This window comes from Carassius carassius, chromosome 17 (genome assembly GCF_963082965.1).
Source record: "Carassius carassius chromosome 17, fCarCar2.1, whole genome shotgun sequence".
Lineage (NCBI taxonomy): Eukaryota > Metazoa > Chordata > Actinopteri > Cypriniformes > Cyprinidae > Carassius > Carassius carassius.
Genome location: NC_081771.1, coordinates 30,735,734 through 30,760,758, shown reverse-complemented (window position 1 = coordinate 30,760,758; position 25,025 = coordinate 30,735,734). Strand labels below are relative to the sequence as shown.

The 25,025-nt window shown below is 36.4% G+C and overlaps 1 protein-coding gene across 1 annotated transcript in view; it reads left to right on the top strand.

The window, feature by feature from the left end:
• Positions 1-830: 830 nt before the first annotated feature.
• nbeal1 (neurobeachin-like 1) overlaps positions 831-25,025 on the top strand; it is a 50,385-nt gene continuing 26,190 nt past the window's right edge. The window contains exons 1-14 of the mRNA XM_059570117.1: positions 831-1,101; positions 1,716-2,080; positions 10,582-10,673; positions 12,890-13,051; positions 14,368-14,449; positions 14,687-14,814; positions 16,189-16,271; positions 16,710-16,795; positions 18,135-18,477; positions 18,559-18,665; positions 20,138-20,221; positions 21,921-22,004; positions 23,040-23,138; positions 23,882-24,456. Coding sequence (XP_059426100.1) covers positions 2,030-2,080; positions 10,582-10,673; positions 12,890-13,051; positions 14,368-14,449; positions 14,687-14,814; positions 16,189-16,271; positions 16,710-16,795; positions 18,135-18,477; positions 18,559-18,665; positions 20,138-20,221; positions 21,921-22,004; positions 23,040-23,138; positions 23,882-24,456 — 1,976 coding nt within the window. The 5' untranslated portion in view covers positions 831-1,101; positions 1,716-2,029. The remainder of the gene's footprint in view (positions 1,102-1,715; positions 2,081-10,581; positions 10,674-12,889; positions 13,052-14,367; positions 14,450-14,686; positions 14,815-16,188; positions 16,272-16,709; positions 16,796-18,134; positions 18,478-18,558; positions 18,666-20,137; positions 20,222-21,920; positions 22,005-23,039; positions 23,139-23,881; positions 24,457-25,025) is intronic.

Below are 25,025 nucleotides of genomic sequence, written 5' to 3'. Positions count from 1 at the left end.
AAAGTATTTCTGTATTTGGGATCTCTGGCCAGCAGGGGACGGTCATATATTGTCAAAATAATCCATAAAATCATCATAAATAGATCCTGCATTTGTTTAACATATATTGCTTGCAAAAACCAATATATTTCAATTTCAAGGTGACTTAATCTTTACAAAAGTTAATTAATTATAGATTTAAAAACAACAACGACCGAATTATTGATGCTTAGTTTAGTAATCTTATCATGTTGAAGGCATCTTATAAATATTAATTAGGCAAGGTCATGTTTATACAGTGAATTTCTATACACGTTTATCTGATCGGCATATGTTGGCATGTGAACACTAGTCATTTTGCTGGTTTGTTTACCAATATTAATTAGATTACGTAACAGAACACCCCGGACGAACTGCGTAAAAAAAAAAAATATATATATATATATATATGTTGTTGTTTGTTTGTTTATTTTTTTCTTCAGTATGTCTTAAGTACGAAAATTTTATAAAAGTTTGGGACTTTAAGAGTTACATTTACACACAAGTTACGCCACATTCTTCTTTAGGATTTTAAAGTTAATCTTTTAAACACATTTTTAGATTTTGATTAACTTAAGTAACTTAAATAGTCTTAAAACTAACCAACTAAAATATCAGTTATAAAATATGACTGTCAAAGAGAGAGAAAAAAAGAACAAATCTCAAGCATGAGGTAATTAATATTCATTACGCCAAGCGATTGGTCGTCTCTCTGGTTTCAACCACGCCATTGCGACGCACATGAGCTCCACATAGGCAACGTAAAGGAGCGCTGCCTGTCGTAAAACATTTAGGGAAGAAGAAAACACACGCGCGCGCACGCACCTTCAAGCGACTCGAGCCCGTGCCGTGGCTTAGTGACGAGCAGTCCCAGTCCAATGCAATGGTATTCGTCATATGCATCCGGGCTGTCAGGCTTATCTGCTTACAAAATGAGTCAAAAGCTAGTTTGGGTGGTTGAAACCGAGCTGGTTTAAATGTCAGCGGCGCTTTCAGTTCATGCCACATTCCTGGATCCTTCACCAGAACACAAGGTTTGGTTCAGGACTCGGGAGTTTTGACGGGCTGCTTTTGTTGAGGCAGGTGAGTTTAACAGCGACAGTGAGCTGATCTATTCATGCAGAGCATTAGTATTGTATATGCCTCTGCCACTTGTTATTATGATCTGATCTTTATAATATGACAAGTGTTGATATTATGGTGTATTCGTAAGAGTCAACGTTACATCTAATTCAGAAGTAAATATTTTAGTCAAGATAATGCTGTTGGTCTAAATGTTGAACGTTATCTATCTTGTGTTGTGAGTTTCTATCTAAATCTAGAATCGGTCAATTTTTTTTTTTAGTATGTATAGCTCAGAAAAACAGCCAGAGTTCTAGATCAACTCTTACTATGTGCTAGTGTTTGGATATTTATAAATAACAAATGCATAGAAAATATTCAAACTGATGTTGTCGAGTTAAAATATAGTTTACATGCTATTTCGAGGATGAATTATAATGTTGGCTCTGTGAACATGTTGAGTTGGCCTGGGATGATGTCATGGGTCTCTGTTTATTTTGGACTATTTTTTGCCTTCTCTTAAAGTCATGCATTACACGTTTACTGTTATCTGTGGCATGCAAATGTGTTTTTGCAATGCTTTTTTGAGCATCAAAACCAGGGCTGTTTTTAATGTGTGCTGTATTTCTCGACAGGGCTTGGAAGAGCACAGGAATTTTTGGAATATCAAAAAGCGGCTGGTGGAAAACTGCCGGAAACGCACAAGTCCAAGTCATCTGGGATTGGTATCGTTCACATGATGGATGTGATTTCACCGTGCACAGAGAAATGACACGGTCTGTCATCCTGGATTAACACGGACTCCGAGGTGGGATTGTTATACACGAATGAACGTGGCATTTGGGCAAACTCCTTTTGGCAGGATGTTGACACCATGAAGGATTGGGAATACTGACCATAATATAACCAGAAAGATTTCTGCCTACATGCTCACAGCTTGCTGTGCAGAATGGCATCGACCGAGAGACTGTATGAGGTTTGGATGCTATACTGCAATAAGGTAAACAGCTTGCACTTCATGGAGTTAATGCATTTAATTTCTCATGCATATGCACATTGCATCACTGAGCACAGCCACATAATCTCCTTGCACATGAGGAGGAGTGCAGTTTTATTTATTTATTTCTCGTGCAGTGTATGGGGCTGGTACACTGTGTTCTGTATGTGAACGCATGTGGTGACATCATGAGATTCCCTCTGGAGAGATCCGCTGAGCTCAGGTGGATGTCAATGTCCGGTTGTTTTCATTTATGAGGGATTGGAGATACTACCGACCCCCATCTGTGACATCACGTAGTCAGAGCTTAAGATAATCAACTCGAGATAATTCAGCGCACAGTGACAGATTGTCTCTTTGTTATACTTCCCCACTGACCACAGATGCATTTGGGGGTTAAGAGTTTTCCCCAAAAAGAGCTCATGAAGAGAAATTAATGCTGCTTAAAAAAAAAAAAAAGTCTTAAAGGAGAAGCGTCTTTTTTTTTTTTTTAAATGATAAAAACTTTCTTATTACAGTTCAAGACGTGGGAATAACTATAAGAACACATGTAGATGTCAGTTTCCCCAAAAAGTGTAAACGTTTCTCCATTTGTTTGTGCAACATTGACTCAACCAATAGTGGGAGTTTGGGGTGGTTTCGTCGTCTTATCAATTCCTGAAATGTAAATAAATCAAATAACAGAAGTAAAATGTGTTTTTAATTTATATGCCCTCTAGTTGAATTTATGTTTTTCACTCTAGAGATTGTGTTTGTAGTATAGCTGCAATGTTGTTTTGGTATTATCTGTATACTATTAATTAATGCTTTGCTTTTATTTTTATATTATAATTTTTTCTATTTTATATTTGTATGTTTTAGTAATTTTGTTCTGTTATTTTGAATACTTTTTTTATAAACTATTTTAAAAAAGTTATAATGTACTGTCCTTTCAGCTATTTTTGGTACTTCAATTAATATTTTTTAATGAACTATTTAATAAATATATTTAATAATTATTTTATCCATTAGATGCAAAGGCTGCATTTCCAGTTTTCATTGGTGTTTCATCTAATATCTATATTTCAGTTACACTAAAAAAAAAAAGTGTACGATTTACTTAAAAAAAAAAAATTAAATTATATAAATTTTTTAGTAAATTTCACAAATAATTACAAAGTAACATTCAATTAATCATGACATTTTAAATGAAAAAAAAAAAAAACTAAAATAGCATTTTCTTATAATATTTTTTTTTTTACCTTTTTTTATGATTTGTAAGTTTTAGTTGCACCGTTTAGCTGCAGGTTGATCTTTAGCGAGTAGTTCAACATAACAACACACTTTACACTCCTTGTCTTTGTGTTTTGTGTTGCCAGTACAGATCTTTAACTGTTACCCTCACGCTGGTGTTGAGACTGTTGTGATCATCAGACTGTGATGGGTTCAGGACATTTAACACCAAATCATTCTCCATAATCATGAGCCAGAACAAATGTAATAACACATTCTCCAGATGAGAGAGTATACTCTGCTTGATCAAGAGCCAGAGTGTCAGCGGTGTCTTGTGGGTCTGTTATGTCAGCGTAATACAGCGATTAGAGCGTGAGCCCCTCAGAGGGACGCAGATCTGATCCAGATGACCAGCCAGATAAAATACGACTGCCAAATCTGAACATCAGCCTTGGGTCGTGGCAGGAAACGTGAGATTTAGGTCTAAGAGGAATAGAAGACTTAAACATGTGCACATTTTACTGTTCAATCAGGTTTAAAATGATAAAGGAGGATCATGATATACAGTTTTGTTTCATTTTTTAATCAAGTCTTGATTCTCTCACAGTGAAATGGTCAACCTGCCATTTCCATCATGAGCTGATAGTTGCTGAAGTCCAGTGTGTGTGTTTTTTTCACTGCGAGAATGACCTTTGCTTTGTTTATGGTTTCTGCGCTCATACATTAACCAGTTCGTGATCTTCATTTCCCTTATCAGCATGCTAATGTAGCCTCATCATCATAGCGTTTATGTGTGTCAGATTAACATTTATGCATGATTATGGGCTTTGTGTTTCCTGAGAACAAATGATTTCTCAACCTTCTCAGGCTCTGTGTGTTCTGTTTACCTGTTCGCGAAACATAGAGAGCATAGCCACGGAGGAAATCAATAATCTTAGCCAGTGCTGGAGAAAACAAACAAATACTGGAGAAATGTTGTTCTGGGAACCTTCTAGCCTTGTACTGAGAGCTCTTATTTGATTCTGAGTGATGTTTTCCTGTTTGACCACCTGTATTAAGTTGCCAAAGCAAAACTTTGACCTCTGTACACTTCCGTTTCCTGCTCTGCAGTATCTGATGTAAGTATTCACCATTCAGTAATAGCGCTTGCTTCCATCAGATCATGATGAATAAGACGTATTATAAGATATTACATCTCAAGATCTTAAAACAAAAAGCCCATGCATTCTGATCTGATATTCTGTCATCTCATGCACCGTGAATGGCAGCATTATTTATATAGTTCATTTAAATTCTTTTAAAAAACAAGTGTAAAATTTGTGTAGCTATGCGGCTTCTCTGCGGTTTTGAGAGTTTTTTTTTTTTTTTTTGCATTAGGAAACTGGATCTCTGGAGAGATTGTGTGCTCTAATGGTTTCTAAAGGGTCATCTTTTTACTGGTTTCTAATTATGACTCGGGCCCCTCCTTCTAACTTAAAAGTGGGCTCCTGTTATAGTAGACTAGTAAAAGCAGTTTTTTTAACTCTGAAGTTTCAGAAAGCTCCAATTTTATGTGCACTTTTTTTTTACAAAGTGTAAAAAAAAACAGTTAAAAAGAGTAATATTGTGAAATATTAATACGATTTCAAATAGCTGTTAATTTGAAAATGTTATGGTCAAGAAGCGTTTCTTTATATTATCAATGTTGAAAGCAGTTGTGCTGCTTAAAATCACAATTATTTGAAGAACTGATATAGATATCTTTTGTAGCATTAAAATGTCTTTACTGTTACTTTTGATGGGTTCAGTGCATCATTGTTTAATAAAAATTATTAATTTCCTAAAAAGGTAAATGTATCACTGACCCCCAATTTCTGAACAGTAGTGTAATGAGCAAGAGTTATTGTAATATTTGACTTATTGCATACTATTAACAAATACGTTATGTGGCAAAAGTGTCAAAGACTTACTGCATCTAGCAGTGGTTTCTCTTTGCATTGGGTGCTCCATGTAAATGCATAGATCAGACAGGAATTAAGTTAGATCCTGTTTGTCAGAAACCAGCAGGTTATTCAGACATTTTCTTTTGAGTTGTGAGAGAAAAACACTGAATTTCAGACAGTAATGAAACTGGCAGCTAGCATGACATTAACAACCCAATAAAAACAATTGTTCATATTGGGTTAGATGATCTTTGTGGTGTATTTTATGTGTCTTTGAGGTGGAAACACCCACCAAGTGTGAGGTCTTTGCTGTTGTACTGGCAGATGAGCTGAAAATGACTGAAGCAAGAAGCGGACGGATGGAATGAGGCGTTCATGATCAAAGTGCTTTCTTTTTATGAGGTCTGTTTACTCAAGCAGTTGAATAGATGCTGCGCTTTGTGATTCCTGGTTACAGTCATGGTCTCACACACACACACACACACACACCCTTGTCTTGTGAATGGGACGGAGCTACTTGTGCAGTGACCTTTGACCCGGTGAAGACCAGTGACTATCAGAGCTCGTCCTTCAGTGATGGCTATAAACAGCTTTTACAGGAGTGTGTGCTATTTCTACATGTGCACACACGTACAGTACTCTATTAGAGGGAAATCCTCTGTGTGTGAGTGTAATCCACTCTCTGTTTAGAGTCTGTCACATACTGACAAGTGCAATGTGGAAATTAAATTGGCTGTATCTAGTACCGTACATTCTGGTAAATAAGTACATAAAGCTTGTTTTTTTTAAGTTTCTGGTGGAGTTTCTTCTGAGAATAGAATAGAACAGAATAGAATAGAATATAGAGTTGAATTGAATTCTACCACATTTTTCATTAGCTATTCGAAAGGTGTAACAAAGTGCGGTAAGACACTTAGTAAGAATATAGATGTGAATGTACATAAACAGTATTATGAATTGCTAACAAATATATGATTTTGAATTTGTTTAAGCAATTATTTTACGGTGTTTTTGGATCATTAGGTTAATTTGTTGCAATTTACGACCTTCTCTATTCTCTATAACTCTATAATTTTTGCATTGAACAAAAATTAATTATAACATTTTAATTTCAAATGACTTAAGTCTTTAACCAAAGCTACATTTGAGCTAAATTGTCAAATTTAAAATATGTAGACTACCATTCGTAAGTTTGGGCCCAGCATGATTTTTAATGAGTCTATTCTGCTCACCAGTATACAGTAAAAACTGTAATTTTGTGAAATATTATTATAATTTAAAAGAACTGGTTTTTATTGTAACATTTTGTAAAAAGTAATTTATCACTGTGATGCAAAGCTGATTTTTCAGCATCTTTTCTCCCGTTGTTAGTGTCAAATTGGCAGGCTTGCAGATATATGACTATTTTTATTGTGACCACTATGACTTTTTAAGGGGATTTAAGGATGCTTAGTACTATTTAGTAACAGTTTTGGACTTTCAGGACCCCTTGATCACAGATTTCCCAGTTGTTGTTCTAACATCTTCTGCACACCGGTGTGTTTTCTCATAAAACGGAGGTTAATGAATCGAAACCGCCTGCATATCTGTAGACCGTGACATTAGCGAGCTCCATAAATCATCTTGGCTGGTTTCTTTTGCCTTGCTGTCCTTTCTCTTTCGCCATCTCGTCTGGTTTGCAGGTTCACAGGGCACTGCAGGGCTTGCATACACACATGAGAGAGCGAGAGGAGATGAGGACAGCAGGATGCTAAATTCAGTGTGAGAGAGAAGTAAGAAAACCGAGATAATGTGGTGAGAAAGAGGAAAATGTGTTAAAGTGAGAGAGAGCGAGCGGCTGGAAAGTGCTGTGCAGGCCTGTGCCTTCTCACTCACAAATACCCACTTTCCTCCCCATGGTAACAGCCCCTATCCGATCCTCTCAAAAACTCGAGTTCATGTTGTGAAGGATTATTTAACTACTGAAATGCAATGCACAACTCCGATATTAGAGGAGAGAGAAGAAATGCAGAGACCGTTTTCATCTTTCATAGTATAAAAACAGCTTTTATTTAAGCGTTATGTATTTGTGTAAGTTATGCATTGCCTATTTAATTCCTGTGAAATTGTTGAAAGATTATATCTCTGGATAGGTAGCATAGGCTCTTGCCTCATGCTAAACATGAGGTTGATATGTAGGTGTTATGCTTATACTTTGAAATAGTAGCTTTGTTCCAGAACAATAGTAGCTTTGTTCTTTTTTGTTCCAATTGCACTGCCCACCAAGACTGCATGTTAAGGCATCAAATGCAGATCCTCGACAAGAAGGCTGTAAGCATCATAATTGTTGGACCTTGTTTCTGACATATTCACCCAATATGCATCATTCGTGGAGAAACTTACTCCAAAATGCATTGCAACACGATCAGTAATAATATATTAAGTTTATATTATAGTATACTAAAATTGCCATTTTTTTTAAGTCAGACTCTCTTACCTGACATTTATGTTCAAGATATAGCTTCTTTTTTTATGTCAGACTTCTACAGGGATGATGCTATTCTGTTGGCCAACTTAAAAGTTCATCCTGGTTCCCTCAACTAAAAGCCAGTAGTATTTTATCACCAACAAAAGTTTATGATTCTTACATGTTGTAACATTCTTACATCAAGATAAACTTTTTAATGAACACAACTGAACAAACTGAATTTTTACATACCTCTTGCTAAATGCAAAATGTCAATAATTGTAACAAAATAAGAAGGATCATGAAAACTGCATGGTATTTTTTTTTTTTTAGATATTTAGTCCCATTCTGAATGAGCTATTTCACATAACAGATGTTTACATTTACTCCACAAGACAAAATGATAACCCCATATAACATCATTCAAAAGTTTACATACCCTTGCTTGAATCTTAATGCATCAGGTTGCCTCAGTTAATGTTTTCACCTTTTGAAGTAGTTGTGTATGAGCTCCTCAGTTTTCCTCAGTGTGAAAAGATGGATCTTATAATTGTACAGTCATTATTGGAATGAGGTCAAATATGCAGAAGATTATGGAAAACTAAAGAATGTACAGGACCTGGAGGATTTGTCTGGAGAAAAGTTGGCAGTTCAATGGTTCAGGACTCATAAACAACTATCATAAAATATAAAAACTGTCATAGATCATCCAGGTAATGACACACAGTATTAAGATTCAAGGGTGTGTAAACTTTTGAAGAAATACATTTTATGAATTCAGTTATTATTTTGTCTTCCGGAATAAATGTAACATCTGTTATTTGAAATAGCTTATTCAGGACAGTAGTAAATAAAAAATGATATGCTAAATTTTCCTGATGCCTCTTATTTTGTTAAAATTATTAACATTTTATATAATCTGAAAGGAGTATGTAAATGTTTGTGCAATCACTGGAAGTAAAAAGCTAAAAAGGCCATGAATGAACTACACCACTGTCATGTGACTTCAGTGTCACCACCATTAAGCTTCCAACAACTCTTTACATTTTTATTAAAGATCTACAACCTAGAAAGTTTGAGTTAAAATAGTTTGCAAGACACTTTGTGTTATTCACAAAGTGAGGGAGTGACTTTACTCTACCTGTTTAGTGTGATGACATTTAATGTCCCTAGCAACCATCTTTTTCAAGACACAAAAAGCTTAAAAACATGAATGGAGTATTAATGATGTATTTTATGTCAAAGAATAAAACATTATTTTGAGTTTCAGTTTACATTTCAGTTAACCCTTTATTTTGGGACGATGGAAACAGAAGTTAAAAAATGGTTGTTTTAGGACTGTTAAAGTATCATGTTGTTAGCTTAGCAACCATGCTAACACAAACACTGCTTTAGAAGGCTTAGAACAGCAAGACAAGCTTAAATACTTGGCTTGACTTGTAAATGCATGTTTCATTTGTTTTTACAAATCAAGGGGAGAGGCAGCGTTATTCTCTGTGGAGACTGACAACATCCCAAGCTTAAGTTACATTTAACCAGCAGTAGCCTATTTTTTTATGAAAGAGAGGATAACAGATTTGGAAATGATCACAGGAAAGAGAATATGCTGCATACTTGAAGACAAGTCATTATGGCGTGTCTAATGGACAGAATGTCTTGCCCATGTGATAAGAGTGAGCTCAGTGTTGTGGCTCTAGGTCATACACCCAGCATTAGCGATGCTTCGCATTAGCCAATCTCAGGGAGTTTTCTTTCTATACATAATCGTTTCTGAAATAAGCCCTCAGAATAGTACTGTTAGCACTAGGTGCTAGTCATTTGTCAGATACTTAAATCCCACACAAAAGCCACGCCAATTTGACATGAACAAACAAAACAAGTTACAACAAAATCATTTCCCCCAGTGTTAAAATATAAAAAAGGCTACTTAAAGTTAATGTTTACCAGTTTTAGGAGAAGAACCACTTATTCGTTTAATTGGGAGCTTGACATGCATGAGTAGGTGGATGTGATTGACTCGCCCCACACCCTTCAGCTGGAAAGGGCATCAGGAGCAAGGTAGTGCCCGCTCTGGGGCGTGAGCTCTAAATAAACAGGGTGTGCCACCTTTAGCCAGATCTAGACCTCAATAGACATGTGTCTTGCCACTGGATCCCAAATGAATGGGCCTTTTCTTTTCCACGCATGCATAAACACATTCTACTTGTTTTTTTGTGTTTGGAAAAATCCAAAACACTCTCCTTTTGGTGTTGTGTTGTCCATATCAACTAGTGATCAGTTGTTTTTTGCTGTAGATGTGCATAGCTCTGTTCTGATGAGCTCACCGAGAGGAATTTTTGAGCGTGATTTCCTGTTCTGGATGTCTGAGTGTAGCACAGCTTAAACATTGACCACACAAACGGCCGCATTGAGTCGTGATACACTCCAGCCACGCCAATTACAGTGTCACATGCTTCATGAACTCGCACTGCCAGCTCTTCAGATTGCAATCGATCGAGATTTAATTCTGCACGTGGTAATCTGTGTGAAAGGGTTTGTGTGTGGATATTTCTAAGGAGCGTTGTTCTAGGTCAAACTCGTCTGTCTTCAGGAATGCTGGAATGGGTATCTGGTTGGCAATTCCTGCAGGAATGTGGTCAGGCCAGTTTGTTAGTTGTCAGGTGTCTCGTGTCGCACCTGATATTATCCACCCGCTAAACCTAAAACATTTGGACACACCTTAGAAAGATGTCTATCTAACTGAAATCATTCCTGTAGCTCAATGACAAGGTATACCTGAATGCAACTCAAGTCACTTTGTATAAAAGCATCTGCCAAAAGCATAAAGGCACACCTAGCAGTAGATTGCATTTCCATGAATAATTCTTTCCATGATTAACACATTCCTTTTTCTTTGTTGTTTACCGTTTTTCTGAAACCTGTAGAAGGACCCAGACTACCTGAAACTCTGGTTGGAGATCTTCATCAACTCCTACGAGAGATGCCTGGATGTGGATTTCGAGAAACCACCAACCAGGTAGACATTAATGCAGTCTAGCTACATTCATCCATCAATCTAACCATCTGAGATGCACTTAAACCTCCATTATCAAGTGAATACTTCCTCAAAAGAATGAGATTAAGTTCACAGTTCCTTGTCACATCTTTTCAGTTTTTTCTGGACTAAAGTTTGCGCTAAAGTCTTGCATACATCAACGTCTTTTGACAGTTAGTATCAAGGTCTGGTCCATCTTGGAGCTTATTCAGTCAGACTTGAAAATATGTAGTTTTGTGTCCTGAATCACTCCCTGTGCAGAACTGTGTAGAAGTGGAGGTCGCCTTCTAGTACACTACATACCTGTATATGAATGGGTGTAACCATAATGCTCAATATGGCGGCTGTAGTCCTGTCTACAGTTAAAAGAGCCAATCACCTTTGTGTTAGAGGCAACATTACATAAAATATCGCAGCTGTAGAAATAAAAGTCCCATCTTGCAGTTAAAAGAGACAAATAATATTTGTATTGACTTAAGAATGCACATACGAATTAGGGCTTTTAAAAAAAAAATAATTCGCATTTCGAAAATTCATCAAATTTAAAATAAAAATCCATACAGGAAGACAAAAACCTACTGGAAAAATGGTGAACAGTGTTTGTTAATATTTTGAATAAGATTTTATTTTTATATTTTCGGTTTTGACTTTAATATTAGCTAAGTTGTATTAACTTGTAATAATTTTGTTGTATCTTTGCTGTGTTAGTAGTTTTATTTTGGTTTTTGTAATGTTAGTACTTGAAGTTTAACTAAATTAAAATGTGAAGTGTTGCCTTAAAAGTTTAAGTAACAAAATAAAGTAACACTTTTTAGTTTTAATTAATGGCAGTACTTTTGAGTAGTTTGTTGGTGTGTAATATGAGACTGAGACTAAACAGACTTTTTTAAATGCTAACCTCTGTTAAACTTAATAAGCTAAATTTTAATGGCTTAATATTAGGGACACATCACATGATTGTTTTGTTTAGTTGTCGGTTTGTGTACATTCATGGCTCATTATCCACAGACATATTTAACGGACGCCCTGCCATCAAGGTCACGTTCTGATGCAAGTGAGCAGCAATGCAGAGAAAATCCAACCAGCCCTATCTCTATGTGTGTGTGTCTGCATGGAAAATAAATTGAAGAGGCTAGAACTAGATAAAAGTGGGAAATAAGACCGTTACAGAGGCTGAAGGACAGAAAGAGGGAGAGTGTTGAAGGATTTATGCGGCGGTAGTGCAGAGTGTGTCGCATGAGAAAATCACTCTCGCTTTCCCAGCTGTGGTCATGTGATTATGAAGTGCTTAGGCTGTCAAATGACATTACGTAATGTGGAGCGAGAGGAGAGCCAGGAACCGACAGACGGAGAGAGAGTTGGGATTGTCATGGGTTTATTGGTCTTTCTCCTTTGCAGCTGTACTGTTCTTCTCATACAGATGGGAAAAAAACACACTCTTGTAGTGCAAAGTATTTGCCTTCACAGTCAGGACTGCAGAATTACTAATCCCAGAGGTGCTTTAAAGGAGTAATTCACCAAAAAATTACAGTTATGTCATCAATTATGCCTTCAAACCCCATATGTTGGTATTTATTTTCAATGCAATTAGTCCCAAGGGGATTCAAGCATCACAAAAGCTCCATTTAAATATCATAATTAATATATATGGACCATTTTATAATGGTTTTGCATTTATAATAGGGATGTGTTGAAAAAGGATAATTTAATCGATTCTCATTTAGATGAACTGATATTGATAACTAGAATTTCTAAATATATGTAATATATTAGATATTTTTTTTCTTAAACTTTTCTTTCATATTTCATGTATGTTTGAACAGATCCATCATGAAAACAATGTTCGCGAGTTGGTGAATTTTTTTATCAAATCGCGAGTTTGTGAATTTTGAAGCTAATCGCGAGTTTGTGAATTTTGCAGCTAATCGCTAGTTTGTGAATTTGAATGGAATCCTGAGTTTGTGAATTGTGAATCAGATCGCGAGTTTGTAAATTGTGTATCAGATCACGAGTTTGTGAATCGAATCACGAATTTGTGAATTGTGAATCGAATCACGAATTTGTGAATTGTGAATCGAATCGCGAGTTTGTGAATTGTGTATCGAGTCGCGAGTTTGTGAATTGTGAATTGAATTGAATCGTAAAAGTTGTGTCAATATCCAGCCCCAATTTCTGGTGATTTTGCATGTGTTCTGCAGGTTGGAAGAGACGCCACCCGTCATGACGCTGTTACCTGATAACATCCTGCAGGTGTTACGTCTGCAGCTGCTGCAGTGTATGCAGAAAGCATCTGAGGGACTGGAGCCTGAGCAGCAGACGTTGGCGCTCCTGCTCCTCAAGTTCCTCATCGTCATCTGCAGGTCAGACTCTGAGGGACTGATGGGAGAGAAGCGCTTTATGACTAAGAAAAAACATTGCAGAACCGGATCAGTATTCAAGCTAAATGCACAAACTTACTCAAATAAAAGAACTGTTTGCATATAGAATGTCTTATGAAAATATGAAGTGCATCGAATCTCAGTAAAAACTGAAACTGGACACCTGTGATCCTGCTGTATTTTTCAAGAGTTCTCCGAGCACCTGCTGCCGAGGGTTCATACATGGTTTCCACTTTCAGCAACTTTTACATCGAGACTTTTAAGGTCCGAAAGTGCTATTGCTCGAATGGCAGCTGCTTCTCAAATGTACACACACACTTAATGAGGATAATGTGTTCCTGTGGCTCAGTAGTAGAGCATTGCGTTAGCAGCACAAAAGGTCATGGGTTCAGTTTCCAAGGAACACACATACTGGTCAAAAAAAATGTCGCTTTGGAAAAAAGTGTCTGCTAAATGCATACATTTAAATGTAAATCCCATAGACAACTTTATTTAAGGCTGTTTAACTTGACTCTAATCAAACTCTTGAATATAATGTTAATTTTAGATGGCTACATTTTACATATATCATTCAAAAGTTTGGGTTTCAGTAATATTTGAGAAATTAATCATTTTATTCAGCATAGTTTCATACAAAGATGCATTAAATTGATCAAACGTGACAGTAAACACATTTCTAAATAGTGTTACAAAATATATATTATTTAAGTAAATGCTGTTCATTTGAACTTTCTATTCAAAGAATAGAAAAATCATTGTTTTCCACAAAAATAATCAGTTTCCTGAGCAGCAAATCAGCATATGAGAATGATTTATGAAGGATCATGTGACACTGAAGACTGGAGTAATGATGCTGAAAATTTAGCTTTGATCAAAGAAATAAATTACAATTTAAAATGTTACAATAGTACAATTTTATTTTAAATTGTAATAATATTTCACAATGTAATTTATCGTTACTGTATTTTTAATCAAATAAATGCAGCCTAAAAACATCCAACCGACGGCAAACGTTAGAACCTTACTGTAGCTCCTGGGACGATATTGTCTTCTTCTGTGAACGTGTATTTCGCATGCATGTCCACTCAGTAAGATGTTGTCATTTGTCCACTCACAGACTCTGTAGCGTCAGCTGGACGTCCTGCTTCAGCAGCAGTCCGTGTGTGATTTATGATCACGGGGTGGCGGGGAATCTCTCTGACAGCTAGAACTAATGGTCCTGTCACACGGCAGTCTGTCCAGTACTGCTACACACACACAGTTTCTCCACACTGACAGCTGTGTGATTTGTCTGACAGGAACCTGTCAAATGTGGAAGAGATCGGCGCCTGTTCCTACATAAACCACATCATCACCATGACAACACTTTACATCCAACAGGTTTGAAACTCGCTTCAAAATCAAGTTTTCTGTTTATCCATTTATTTGTTACTTTCTGTCCCTTTTATGTAAAGGTAGTCAAACTGGACTGTTTTTCCCTCTTCTTTTCCTTTTCCCTCTCCCTCTTCCCTATTCTTTCCTCTTGCATTTTCTCTCCTCTTTATTGTCATTTTGGCCCCCCCTTAAGTATTTCTGCATTATTGAAGTAAGTCGACTCTTTTTTTTTTCTCTGTTCAGTTGAAGAGTAAGACGAAAGAGAAGGAGCTGGCTGATCAGACACAGGCCGAGGAGTTTGTCCGTCACGCTCTGGCCTTCTGTGAGAGTCTGTATGATCCCTATCACAACTGGAGGCATGCCATTCACGGGTGAGATATGCAACCAATGCCGATCCCACAGCTGAAGCTTTTCAGAAATGACCGAAATATTTCTCTTTGATGACACATGATGCATCTTACGACACTTTCACCCAACTGTCAAATGGGGAACATTTCTCGCATGCAAAAAATGCATTGTATGTAAACATCACAGCTGTCAAATGCCAGTCATGCTTCAGTAAGAGGACATCACGGCCTCATTTGTTAATCACTTTGTACGAGCATGTACTAATCCAGACGTTTCCTCGTGCACACTCAATAGGGTATTCTCAGGCTGCTAATCTGTGGAATAAACACCTGCTCTGTTTAAAATAGCAGTGCAGAGTCAACGGTAAATCAAAACCATTTACTGAAAGAGTAAATCATTTACTTTCTTAATAAATACTCCTGGTCTTCCTGTGAATGATTCGTCAGTGTGTTATTTGAAAGAAAGAAATGTTTGTTTTCATAATCTTTTATCACATTTAAACTTTTCACCTCTGAAATAACTTTGCTGAGAAATTAAATACATTGTCTGCAGTGAAATACTTGTAAATGTTGCTTAAATTATTCGGCACCACAATAACGACTGGCCAGTGGAGAGAATCTGTATGTGAAGGTTTATGTTACAAGGTATTGTATAGGTGTTGCTAACCAAAAGCGATCAATCCAGTGAAGCTCGCTGTTATTCAGTAACATGATCCACACAGATACAAAGTCAAATGAGGCAAACACACACATATGCAGTGAAAAACACAGCTGTGTTTGACCAATAAACACTTGTAGTCTGGTTCTACAGGTTCTGTGAAGAGCTGTTAGTCTTTGCACTGTGTGTGTGTGTGTGTGTGTTTGAAAGGTTATTTGAGGGCAGGTAACATGGCTGGGGAAGATAACCTGGGTTTTTGGCACAAATGCCACTGAAAATAATAACATATTCAAATCTCCTCAATAGATTTGTTTTTCAATGTTATGTAGTACTTTAATATTTAAATTAATATATTATGGTTAATACATTCACTATTATTAATTAATTAATACATTTATGTGCTTTATTTAAGTGTTTGTTTATTTATTTATTTATTTTACCCTCCCACTGCAGCTGGAGGGATTTTTGCAAATAATGGATTAATTCATAAAAATAATTACAAAATTAAAATTAATGTTTTCGAAATGAAGACAATCAAAATAAAAGACGAAAAAAATTATTAAATGTTTTAGTTTTTTTCCTGAGAACCATGGATATGCACATTTTTTTCCTTAAATTATTGAAATATTGACTTTAAATCTTGGGGATTACTTCAAGTAAACATGCAATGTCAAATGCAGGATTGTGAGATCTTGTATTGAAGTGTGTGTGATGGATCTATGGTCTGTGTGTTCTTGCAGACAGCAGCTCAGTACTGTGGAGAGAAGCAGACAGAAGTTTAAAGCCGCACTGCTCACTGTAGAGTTTGTGCCCTTCTTCTACCGTAAGTCTCTCTCTCTCTCTCTCTCTCTCTCTTTCTCTGGATGAACCCTGTGGGGCACGTGGTGTGTTTATTTACTGATAAGATCTGCTGTTTATCATTTGGCCTTCAGCGATGGCACATAACCAGCGCTCTCTAAACAAAGCAGCTTCAGTGTTCCTGTGGTTAGAAACTCACACCGCTTATCTGTGTGTCAGAGATCTGAAGTGTCACTCTGTTTCTGAGTGTACCTGTGCATTAATGCTGTCAGTATCTTACTTTCTGTTGTCTGAGTCTATAGCACCGAGGGGCTGATGAGTAATAATGAAACTAATGAAAAAAACCCTGGGGGTCTCTGTAGAGACAACAGGAAGAATGCAAGGAAATAATTCAGTGTGTTTTTGTTGGCATGGTATTTGCATAAAAAACAGACACCTCTTCATCAATTTGTGTGTGTTTCAGAATGTTTTCAGGAGAGTGAGCATCTGAAGGACAGTCTTAAATGTTTCCTTTTGCACCTGTTTGGAGCCATTGTTGCGGGTGGACAGGTGAGATCATGCCACTGCAGCAAAAGAATAGAGCTGAAGTTTGAGATAAAATGGTGCGTTAACTGGTGAAATTACATTTCCAACAATCACAATTCAGAATGCAATAAAGACCAATTGCAATATAGTATAAAAATTATACACATACAAAAAATTCAATTCTTTATGCAAATAATAGCAAGAAAGAAGACCATTTACAATTTAGTATGCAATTAAATATACAAAAGACCAATTTGCAGTTCGGTATGCAGATAATTGCAAGAAAGAGGACCAATCGCAATTTAGTATCCAAATAAATGCATTAAAGAAAACCAATTGCAATTCTTTCTACAAAAATTTGCAAGGAAGAAGACAAGTCACAATTTCTTGTGCTAATAAATACGTATAAGACAACCAGTTGCAATTCAGTTTACAAATAAGTGCAAGAAAGAAGACAAGTCACAATTAAGTGTACAAATATATGACCACTTGCAATTTGGTATGTAAATAACTGCAAGAAAGATGTCCAGATGCAATATAGTATGCAAATAAATAAACAAAAGAAGACCAATTGCAATACAGCATGCAAATAATTGCAAAAAACAAGACCAGTCGCATTAAGTATGCAAACAAATGCAAGAGTGAAGCCCAAATATGCAAATGTCATTGATTCCGTGACTGTTACATTTTACATGCTAAAAATGTATCTAAATCTTACTTTTGCAAAAATTTTTTATTTTATTTGTTTTTGTAGCGCTGTCAAACGATTAATCGCAATTTAATCCTATCCAAAGTTTTAGTTTACATAATGTTTATGTATTGTGTATATCTATATATCTTATATATCTATATATAAATATCTATATATCAAATCTATATATTTTGAAAATATTTATATAAATATATTAATATTTATATTATTTATATTATATATACACATATATACAAATATGCATGTATGTGTATTAATATATACATAATAAATATACACAGTACACACACACACATATTATGTAAACAAAAACTTTTATTTTGGATGAGATGAATCGTTTGACAGCACTCATTTATTATCGTTTTTCAGTGTTTTTCATGCTCATGAGCTGTTTTTGTTTTCAGTGTCTCACAGCATGAACGCACATTTTTATGTAATAGTTCTTAAACATTTTTTCTAAAACATGTCTATAAAGTGCTCATTTCTAATTTATTAAGATCCATCTTAGCTGTTTTGAAAGGTGTGAATGTCCCACTAAAATCACCTACAAAGATTTCAGTGGAATTAGTATGTGAGGTGGTTTAGGTTCAAGATGATGTGCTTCACTCTTCTTTTTGATGGGTCTTTTCTCATCGTCATCCCTCTGAACAGCGTAACGCCCTGCTGGCCATCTCTCCGGCCACGATGGAGGTGCTGCTGGGAGTGTTGGGTGCCGGCGAGTGTCTTAGCGGAGGTGGAGACGGAGAGGACTGGGACAGTGAGGCTCCTGACAGGAAGTCTCTGTTGACTCTGGGCTGTTTGAGAGAGGTAGTTCACCGGCTCCTGGCCAGCAGCTCCAATCAGAGACAGGTGGAGATCAGCTCTGTGCTGGAGAGCTACTTCAAACTGCTCAACTCGGACCCCGCTGCCACAGCGCAGGTCAAAGGTCGCCCGTCGCCGCCCCGCTCTCGGCACTGGGAGAGCCGCTTCGTGGGGTTACAGGTGAACATGCTCGGTGAGTAGATCTGTCACTCGTGTTGTGTTCTTTAATCTCAACCGCTCCTCTCTTCTGAAACCTGTTCCCCGTTTCACTCAGAAACCATTCAGGACATGTTTGAGTGCAGCGACCGCCCCGTCCTTCAGGCCATCTTCCTCAACAGTAACTGTTTTGAGCATCTGACCCGACTCCTGCAGAACAGTAAGGTGAGCTCCTCCACAGACGCTATGATTCCTGACCATCATGCATTCAGGTTTATTCAGTTCTGAGTCACTACACTTTCACTATCACTTTTTCAGGTTCCTTTGTTTTGGGAACTTTCAGAGAATTTTTCCTCCTAAGCCTCTCCGAGATTAATCAATATTTGATTCACAGGACAAAAGCCTTTAAAAATCTGTGGGGGAAGAAAGATTTCATGTCTCTTTTGAGGGAATGAATGCACTACTCTTCTCATAAACCTTTAAAAAGACACAAAAACACAGATAATAATGTATTTTCTTATTAGACAACACCACTGCTGTCTTTTATACTGGAATTTAAAAAATGAAATTAAACTTTTATTCAGCAACAATGAATTAAATTGATCAAAAGGGACAGTAAAGACATTTGGAATGTTATAAAAGATTTCTGTTTCAGTGCTGTTCTATTGAAAAATTCAGCTTTGCTTCACAGGAATAAATTAAATTTTTAAATAAATTCAAATGGAAAATAGTTGTTTTAAATTGTAATAATATTTCACAGTGTTTGTGTTTTAATTATTTTTGATCAAACAAATGCAGCTTTGGTGATCATAAGAGACTCTTTCGAAAGCATGATCTTACTGACTCCTTACTGAACTTTTGAACGATAGATTATTATGCCTTCATTAGTTCGTTAAACAAGATGTGATATAATTATTTATAATCCTTCTAAATACACAGTTATCTTCATCATATTTTTTTAATGTAAATGAGTTCCCTAAGGGCACATATGACCCTAACATACTAATATTCAGCAGTTAACTGTGATTCTTTAATAATGTATTCAAAAGAAGTTGACTTCTACAGAATTTGGCAGCTTTAAAATCATAGTAGGTCTCTTATGAGAGATAGATGTCATCTCTAAAAGATTTTTTTTCAGGTTTTTAATTGAATTCTTCCGAGACCCAGAAGTTGAGCTCTGTTGACACTCAAGGACTTTTTCAGGTTGTTAATGACCGATTGCCGTATACATTATAGTGGTTGAGAGGAATATCTGTTCGTTTTAGATCCAGTCAGAATCTAAAGACTCGTTTCCTGTCGTTTAACTCGGTGTGTTCAGTTGCAGGATGTGAACTAAACTGAATCCTTGTGTGCTTATTAATAATTTGTCTTGCCAGTCATTTTTTTGTGCAAATATTTGCAATCCTTCTTTTTATCTATGCCTTAATAAAGAACAGTATGTTTTGTGAATATTTGTGTGTTTCAGATTAACTGTTCCTTTACTGTGCTGTGTCTCACTGTGCTTATCATCTTACAGCATGAACACGTATCAGAACTGCAGCACTGCCTTCTATCCGTGCATGTTTCTGTCCTTTAGAGACAGAACACCTAGGCACTTAGGGCCATGACCTTTGACCTCTTACCTTTTAACCTTAACTCTTTGCAATTTCCCTCTCATCTGCCCGTCTGTGCTTGCTGCGGTCGGCTCCGTCCGGCAGCTGGTTAACGCTAGGTGCACAGCCGCAGACAAGGACCAGAAAGATTTAACCAACAGGTTACTGACAGGAGAGAGTGAGATTAAGGTACCGCCCACCTGTGCCTGTCGCTCCCGCAAACCACGCCCCCCGCCGCCCACATGACCACTCCAGGACAAGACTCTCTCTCTCTCTCTCTCTCTCTCTCTCTCTCTCTCTCTCTCTCTCTCTCTCTCTCTCTCTCTCTCTCTCTCTCTCTCTCTCTCTCTCTCTCTCTCTCTCTCACCTGAGCAGGGTCACTGTGAGTCACATAACCCACATTTTTTTTTTTTAATAATTAACTGATAACAATATCTACAGTGAGCCAATATAATATAAAAATAATAATGAGACAGATATATATATATATATATAATATATATGTATAATAGAAATAATATATATTTTTAAATAATACTTATTATTATTTTTTATTTCACAATAATATATGATGGACACTTATAATATAAATTTAGATAATAATGAATAAATTATAAAGTCCTAATATAACAAATAATAAAACATAAAAAAATTCTATATAATAATGGAAAATAATGTACCTTAATTTGCTGCAATTAAAATTATTTGAAATTTTTGAAATGGCACGTAATATTACAAGATTTACTTAAAAAAATAGAGTATACTAAATTTTTCTTAAAATGTTTTCTGTTTATGTTAATCAACCAACTGAATATGGATATTGGCATATTCTGATATTCTCATTATAGTCTAATATTGGCTAAAATATTGTCCTATCACTAGTTTCACATTTAAATGAACTTTTTTGTTGTTGTGGTTTTTAGGTCAATTTTCCATAACATTTATATGGACTCATTGACAACGATATATAATAATGATATATTTAAAATGGTAAATTTTTGCTTATATAACCCAGTCATATGCATGCATTTGTATTTGCACTGTGACCAGACAACACTGAGTATCATATCCAGATAAACTGACACCATAAGTGACCGGCCCTGTTTCATGAGCCTTTCAGTGCTTCCTCGTTGCAGAAGCAGAACAGTTATCAGTCTATCTCTTCATGTAGAAGCTTGTAATGGAGTGGTCTTTAGTTTACTCACTCATGCTTTCAAAAATCATCTCATGTGATATATTTTGCTTTGCTTGTTTCCCTCCCGTCCCCCTTGGCCTGTCCTCTGGTGCTTTGGTAACAGGGTTGGGATTCTGTGACTTCAGCAGCCTCGAGCTGTGTGCCTTACGCTGTATAGATTTCATGCTCCTTGATTTCATGTCTTACTCTGTTTATTGCCGCATCACTCTCCAGCCAGTCTTTGTCATATTCTTATACCTAATGAACTAGCCAATTGCAATGGCAGATTGAATGTCATGTGATTTTTGCAATTGGCCAATCAGGAGTCTCATGACACGGTGTGGCTGGACAGATTTTTGGGGTTGTGTAGGGTATACATTGTCTGTGTGTATTTGGTGTATGTGTTGGTGTGGGGGAGTTTTTAGTTTCAGATCTGAGCACTGATGGTCTGATATTGTGTATATCAGAGTCAGTTTCGCTCTGATAATCAGCTTTTTTTTTTTTTTTTACCCACAGTGTCTGATTCTATTCCTGCCTGTTCATGTAAGCATGGTTCTGTTGTAGCATTTCTGCCATTAGTCATGGCTTTTTTTACTCATCATTTGCATGGCAAAGTAAACAGATAGGGCAGGAATAGAATAGGCGTCATGCTGTACTTCTGAGTCTTCAGTCATTGGTTGAATCTGTTGATTGACTGTGATTTCCTCCAATCAGGTGTTCCAAGGGAGGCTTGACTCTCTTGCCGTGGCAACGATCAAAACTCTCACCACTGTGATGCACAAGTCGCCTGCTGCAAAGGTTTGTTATAATCAAGTGATCTATCATTAGACTTTATGTGCAGGATGCCTGTCTGGAATGGGCCTAAAGTGAAGTTTTATAATAGGATTATTACATAAAAAAGAAACGTATACATTATCATTCAAAAGTTCAATAGATTTTTTAATGTTTTAGCCTGTTCTGCTAGCCAAAGCTGTATTAATTTGATCAAAATACATTAAAAACAGTAATATTGTCAAATATAAAGTTTCTATTGTAATATATTTTTAAATGTAATTATTTCTGTGATCAAAGCTGAATTTTACTTTCATTACTCCAGTCTTCAGCGTCACATGATCCCTCAGAAATCATTTCAATATGATGTTTGCTGCTCAAGAAATATTTCTTCTTATTATCAATGTTGAAAACAATTGTTCTGATTATTATTATTATTTTTTTGTGATATCTTGATCTATTTTATTCAGGATTCTTTGAATAATAATAAAAAACATAATTTGTTTGACAGAAATCCTATGTAACATCATAAATGTTGTTACTGTCACTTTTGATCAATTTAATGCATCCTTGTTGAATAAAAGTATTAATTTCTTTCAAAAAATAATTAAAATTTTGCTACTCCCAAACTTTTGAATGGTAGTGTGGTTATACATACTTCTCATCAGGTTGTTATAATTAGCAATAGAACAAAAGGGATCTTAAGAAATAATTTTCATTGGAAAACTTGGAAATATGAGAGAATTCTAAAATCATTTTTTGGATCGGTTTTAAATTATGACAGAAATGGTGTAAGAAACTTTAGAATTTTCTCAAAAAACTTTCAAAAAACTATTTAAAAAAAAAAATTCACAACTAATTTTATAGAATGAAATGTGACATTTTGGAGTAGAATGCCTGAAATTGAATTTTTTTGTAAAACATACTCCAATTATTTTTGCTTTATTTCAAATTCATGTTTTAATGCTATTTCTTTTAGTGCATGAGACTAGGGATAGATAGAGGTCTTGAACTAGTCATTGAATTATTTATAGTAAATAAAACCGCCTCGTTCCCTTGCAGGAAGTGTTTAAGGAGCGGATTGGCTACACTCACCTGTATGAGGTGTTGGTGTCACTGGGTCAACCGTCCAGACACCTGCTGAAGGAACTCATGAACATGGTGAGTCGAACACTTCCTGTTTCCTGTCAGTCACATGATGTTATCCTCCCCATTTTTTCAAGTCAACACCCCTTTTTTTCTATATCGCTTCATGCAATATACATCGTTTCAAAGCGCCTTCAAAGTTAAAAACAAAACGGTAAAAAAAAACAAAAAAACATGCAAAGTGCATCATATATGTATGGAAGCCCATTTCTGCCACTGAATAAAATAATTAAAAAGGTCATTGCGACTTTTTATCTCGCAATTCTGATCTTTTTCTCAGAAATGTGTGATATGAACTCGCAATTGTGAGTTATAAAGTCAGAACTGTGAGATATGCATATCCTGAGAGTTCATATCCTGCAATTCTGACTTTTTCTCGCAATTGCAATTGCAAGTTTATAACACAATTCTGACTTAAGAACTCACAATTGTGAGATTATATCACAATTTGCATGACATGGTTATATTTCACAATTCCCCCAAAAAGTCAGAATTGTGAATTTATATGAAGCAAAGAAGTGCAGTTTCAGTGGCGGAAACAGGCTTCCATAAATATGAGACAAATTCAAATTCTTCTCTAAAAAGTGTCATTACTCATCTCAAGTCAGTTGATTCAGTTGAATTCAGTAACTGTTGTTGTTTGATGCAGCTATGAAGAAGACAATCAGGATGCTTACACTTGGTATTCACATCTGTCTTGAGTGATCTGATCTACATTTGAACTCACTTTCTGTCTTTTCATGGCTGTCTTCCTGCAGGCTGTTGAGGGTGAGCATTCGTCCGTGGGTCTCCTGGGCATCAGTAATGTGGAGCCTCTCCTGCTCCTGATCCAGTGGCTTCCAGAGCTGGACTCTGCCGAGCTGCAGATCTTCACTGCCGACTGGCTCCGGCACATCTGCGGTCTGAACCGGCGGACGCGAGCCACCTGTGTCAACTCCTGCATGACTCTGGTGGTGCTGTCGGCTCTGGAGAGACACGAGCGGCTGCACCGGGCCTGTGCTGAGAGTCTGGTGGGTCTGTTGGGATCTTTAGGCAGCCAGTCGCTGAGTTCCTCTGAGCTCCAGAATCTGCTGAAACTCCTGCGTCAGGACGAGCCGGGCGGCGCTCATCCGTATGTGGGACCGGTGCTGCGGGCGCTCCTGGGGATGCTGCGCAAACAGGGCCTGGAGAGCGCCATGCAATACTTTGATCTGTCACCGCCCATGGCTGGCATTGCCGTGCCGACCATGCTCCGTTGGCCAGGCTCCGCCTTCAGCTTCTTTGCTTGGCTGTCATTGGACCAAGATCAGCTGGGCCCGCCCAGTAAAGGAGAGAAGAGGAAGCAGCTGTATAGGTGAGATTGGTGTGATGGTGATTTTTGATGGGAAATAAAGAAGGAAAAAAATCTGTTTTTCAGACTTTTGTTCAATTTTATTAGTATTTATTTTAATAAAAAAAATATATATATTTTCATTATATACACCACCGCAAGTAAAAAAAAATTTAAGAAGTGTCTTTTGCTCACCAAGGCTATATTTATTCATATGTTTTTTTTAAATCAGTAAAAGCCATAATGAAAAAAGTTTGAAAAATCTGTATTCTGCGTGTATATTTTAAAATGTAATTTTTTCCTGTGATGTGCAGCTGAGTTTTCAGCATCATTTCTCCAGTCTTCAGTGTCACATGATCTTCAGAAATCATTCTAATATGCTGATCTGCTGCTGAAAAATTATTATTATTATGAGGATTAAAAAACAGTTTTTGAAAACTTAAACCATTATACACATGAATACAATATTTAATGAATAGAAAGTTTAAAAATATTCTATTTATTAATTTAAAATAGAAATATTGTCTTTACCATCACTGTTTGATCAGTTGTAATGTAGCCTTTCTAAATAAAAGTATCAATTTATTGTCAGT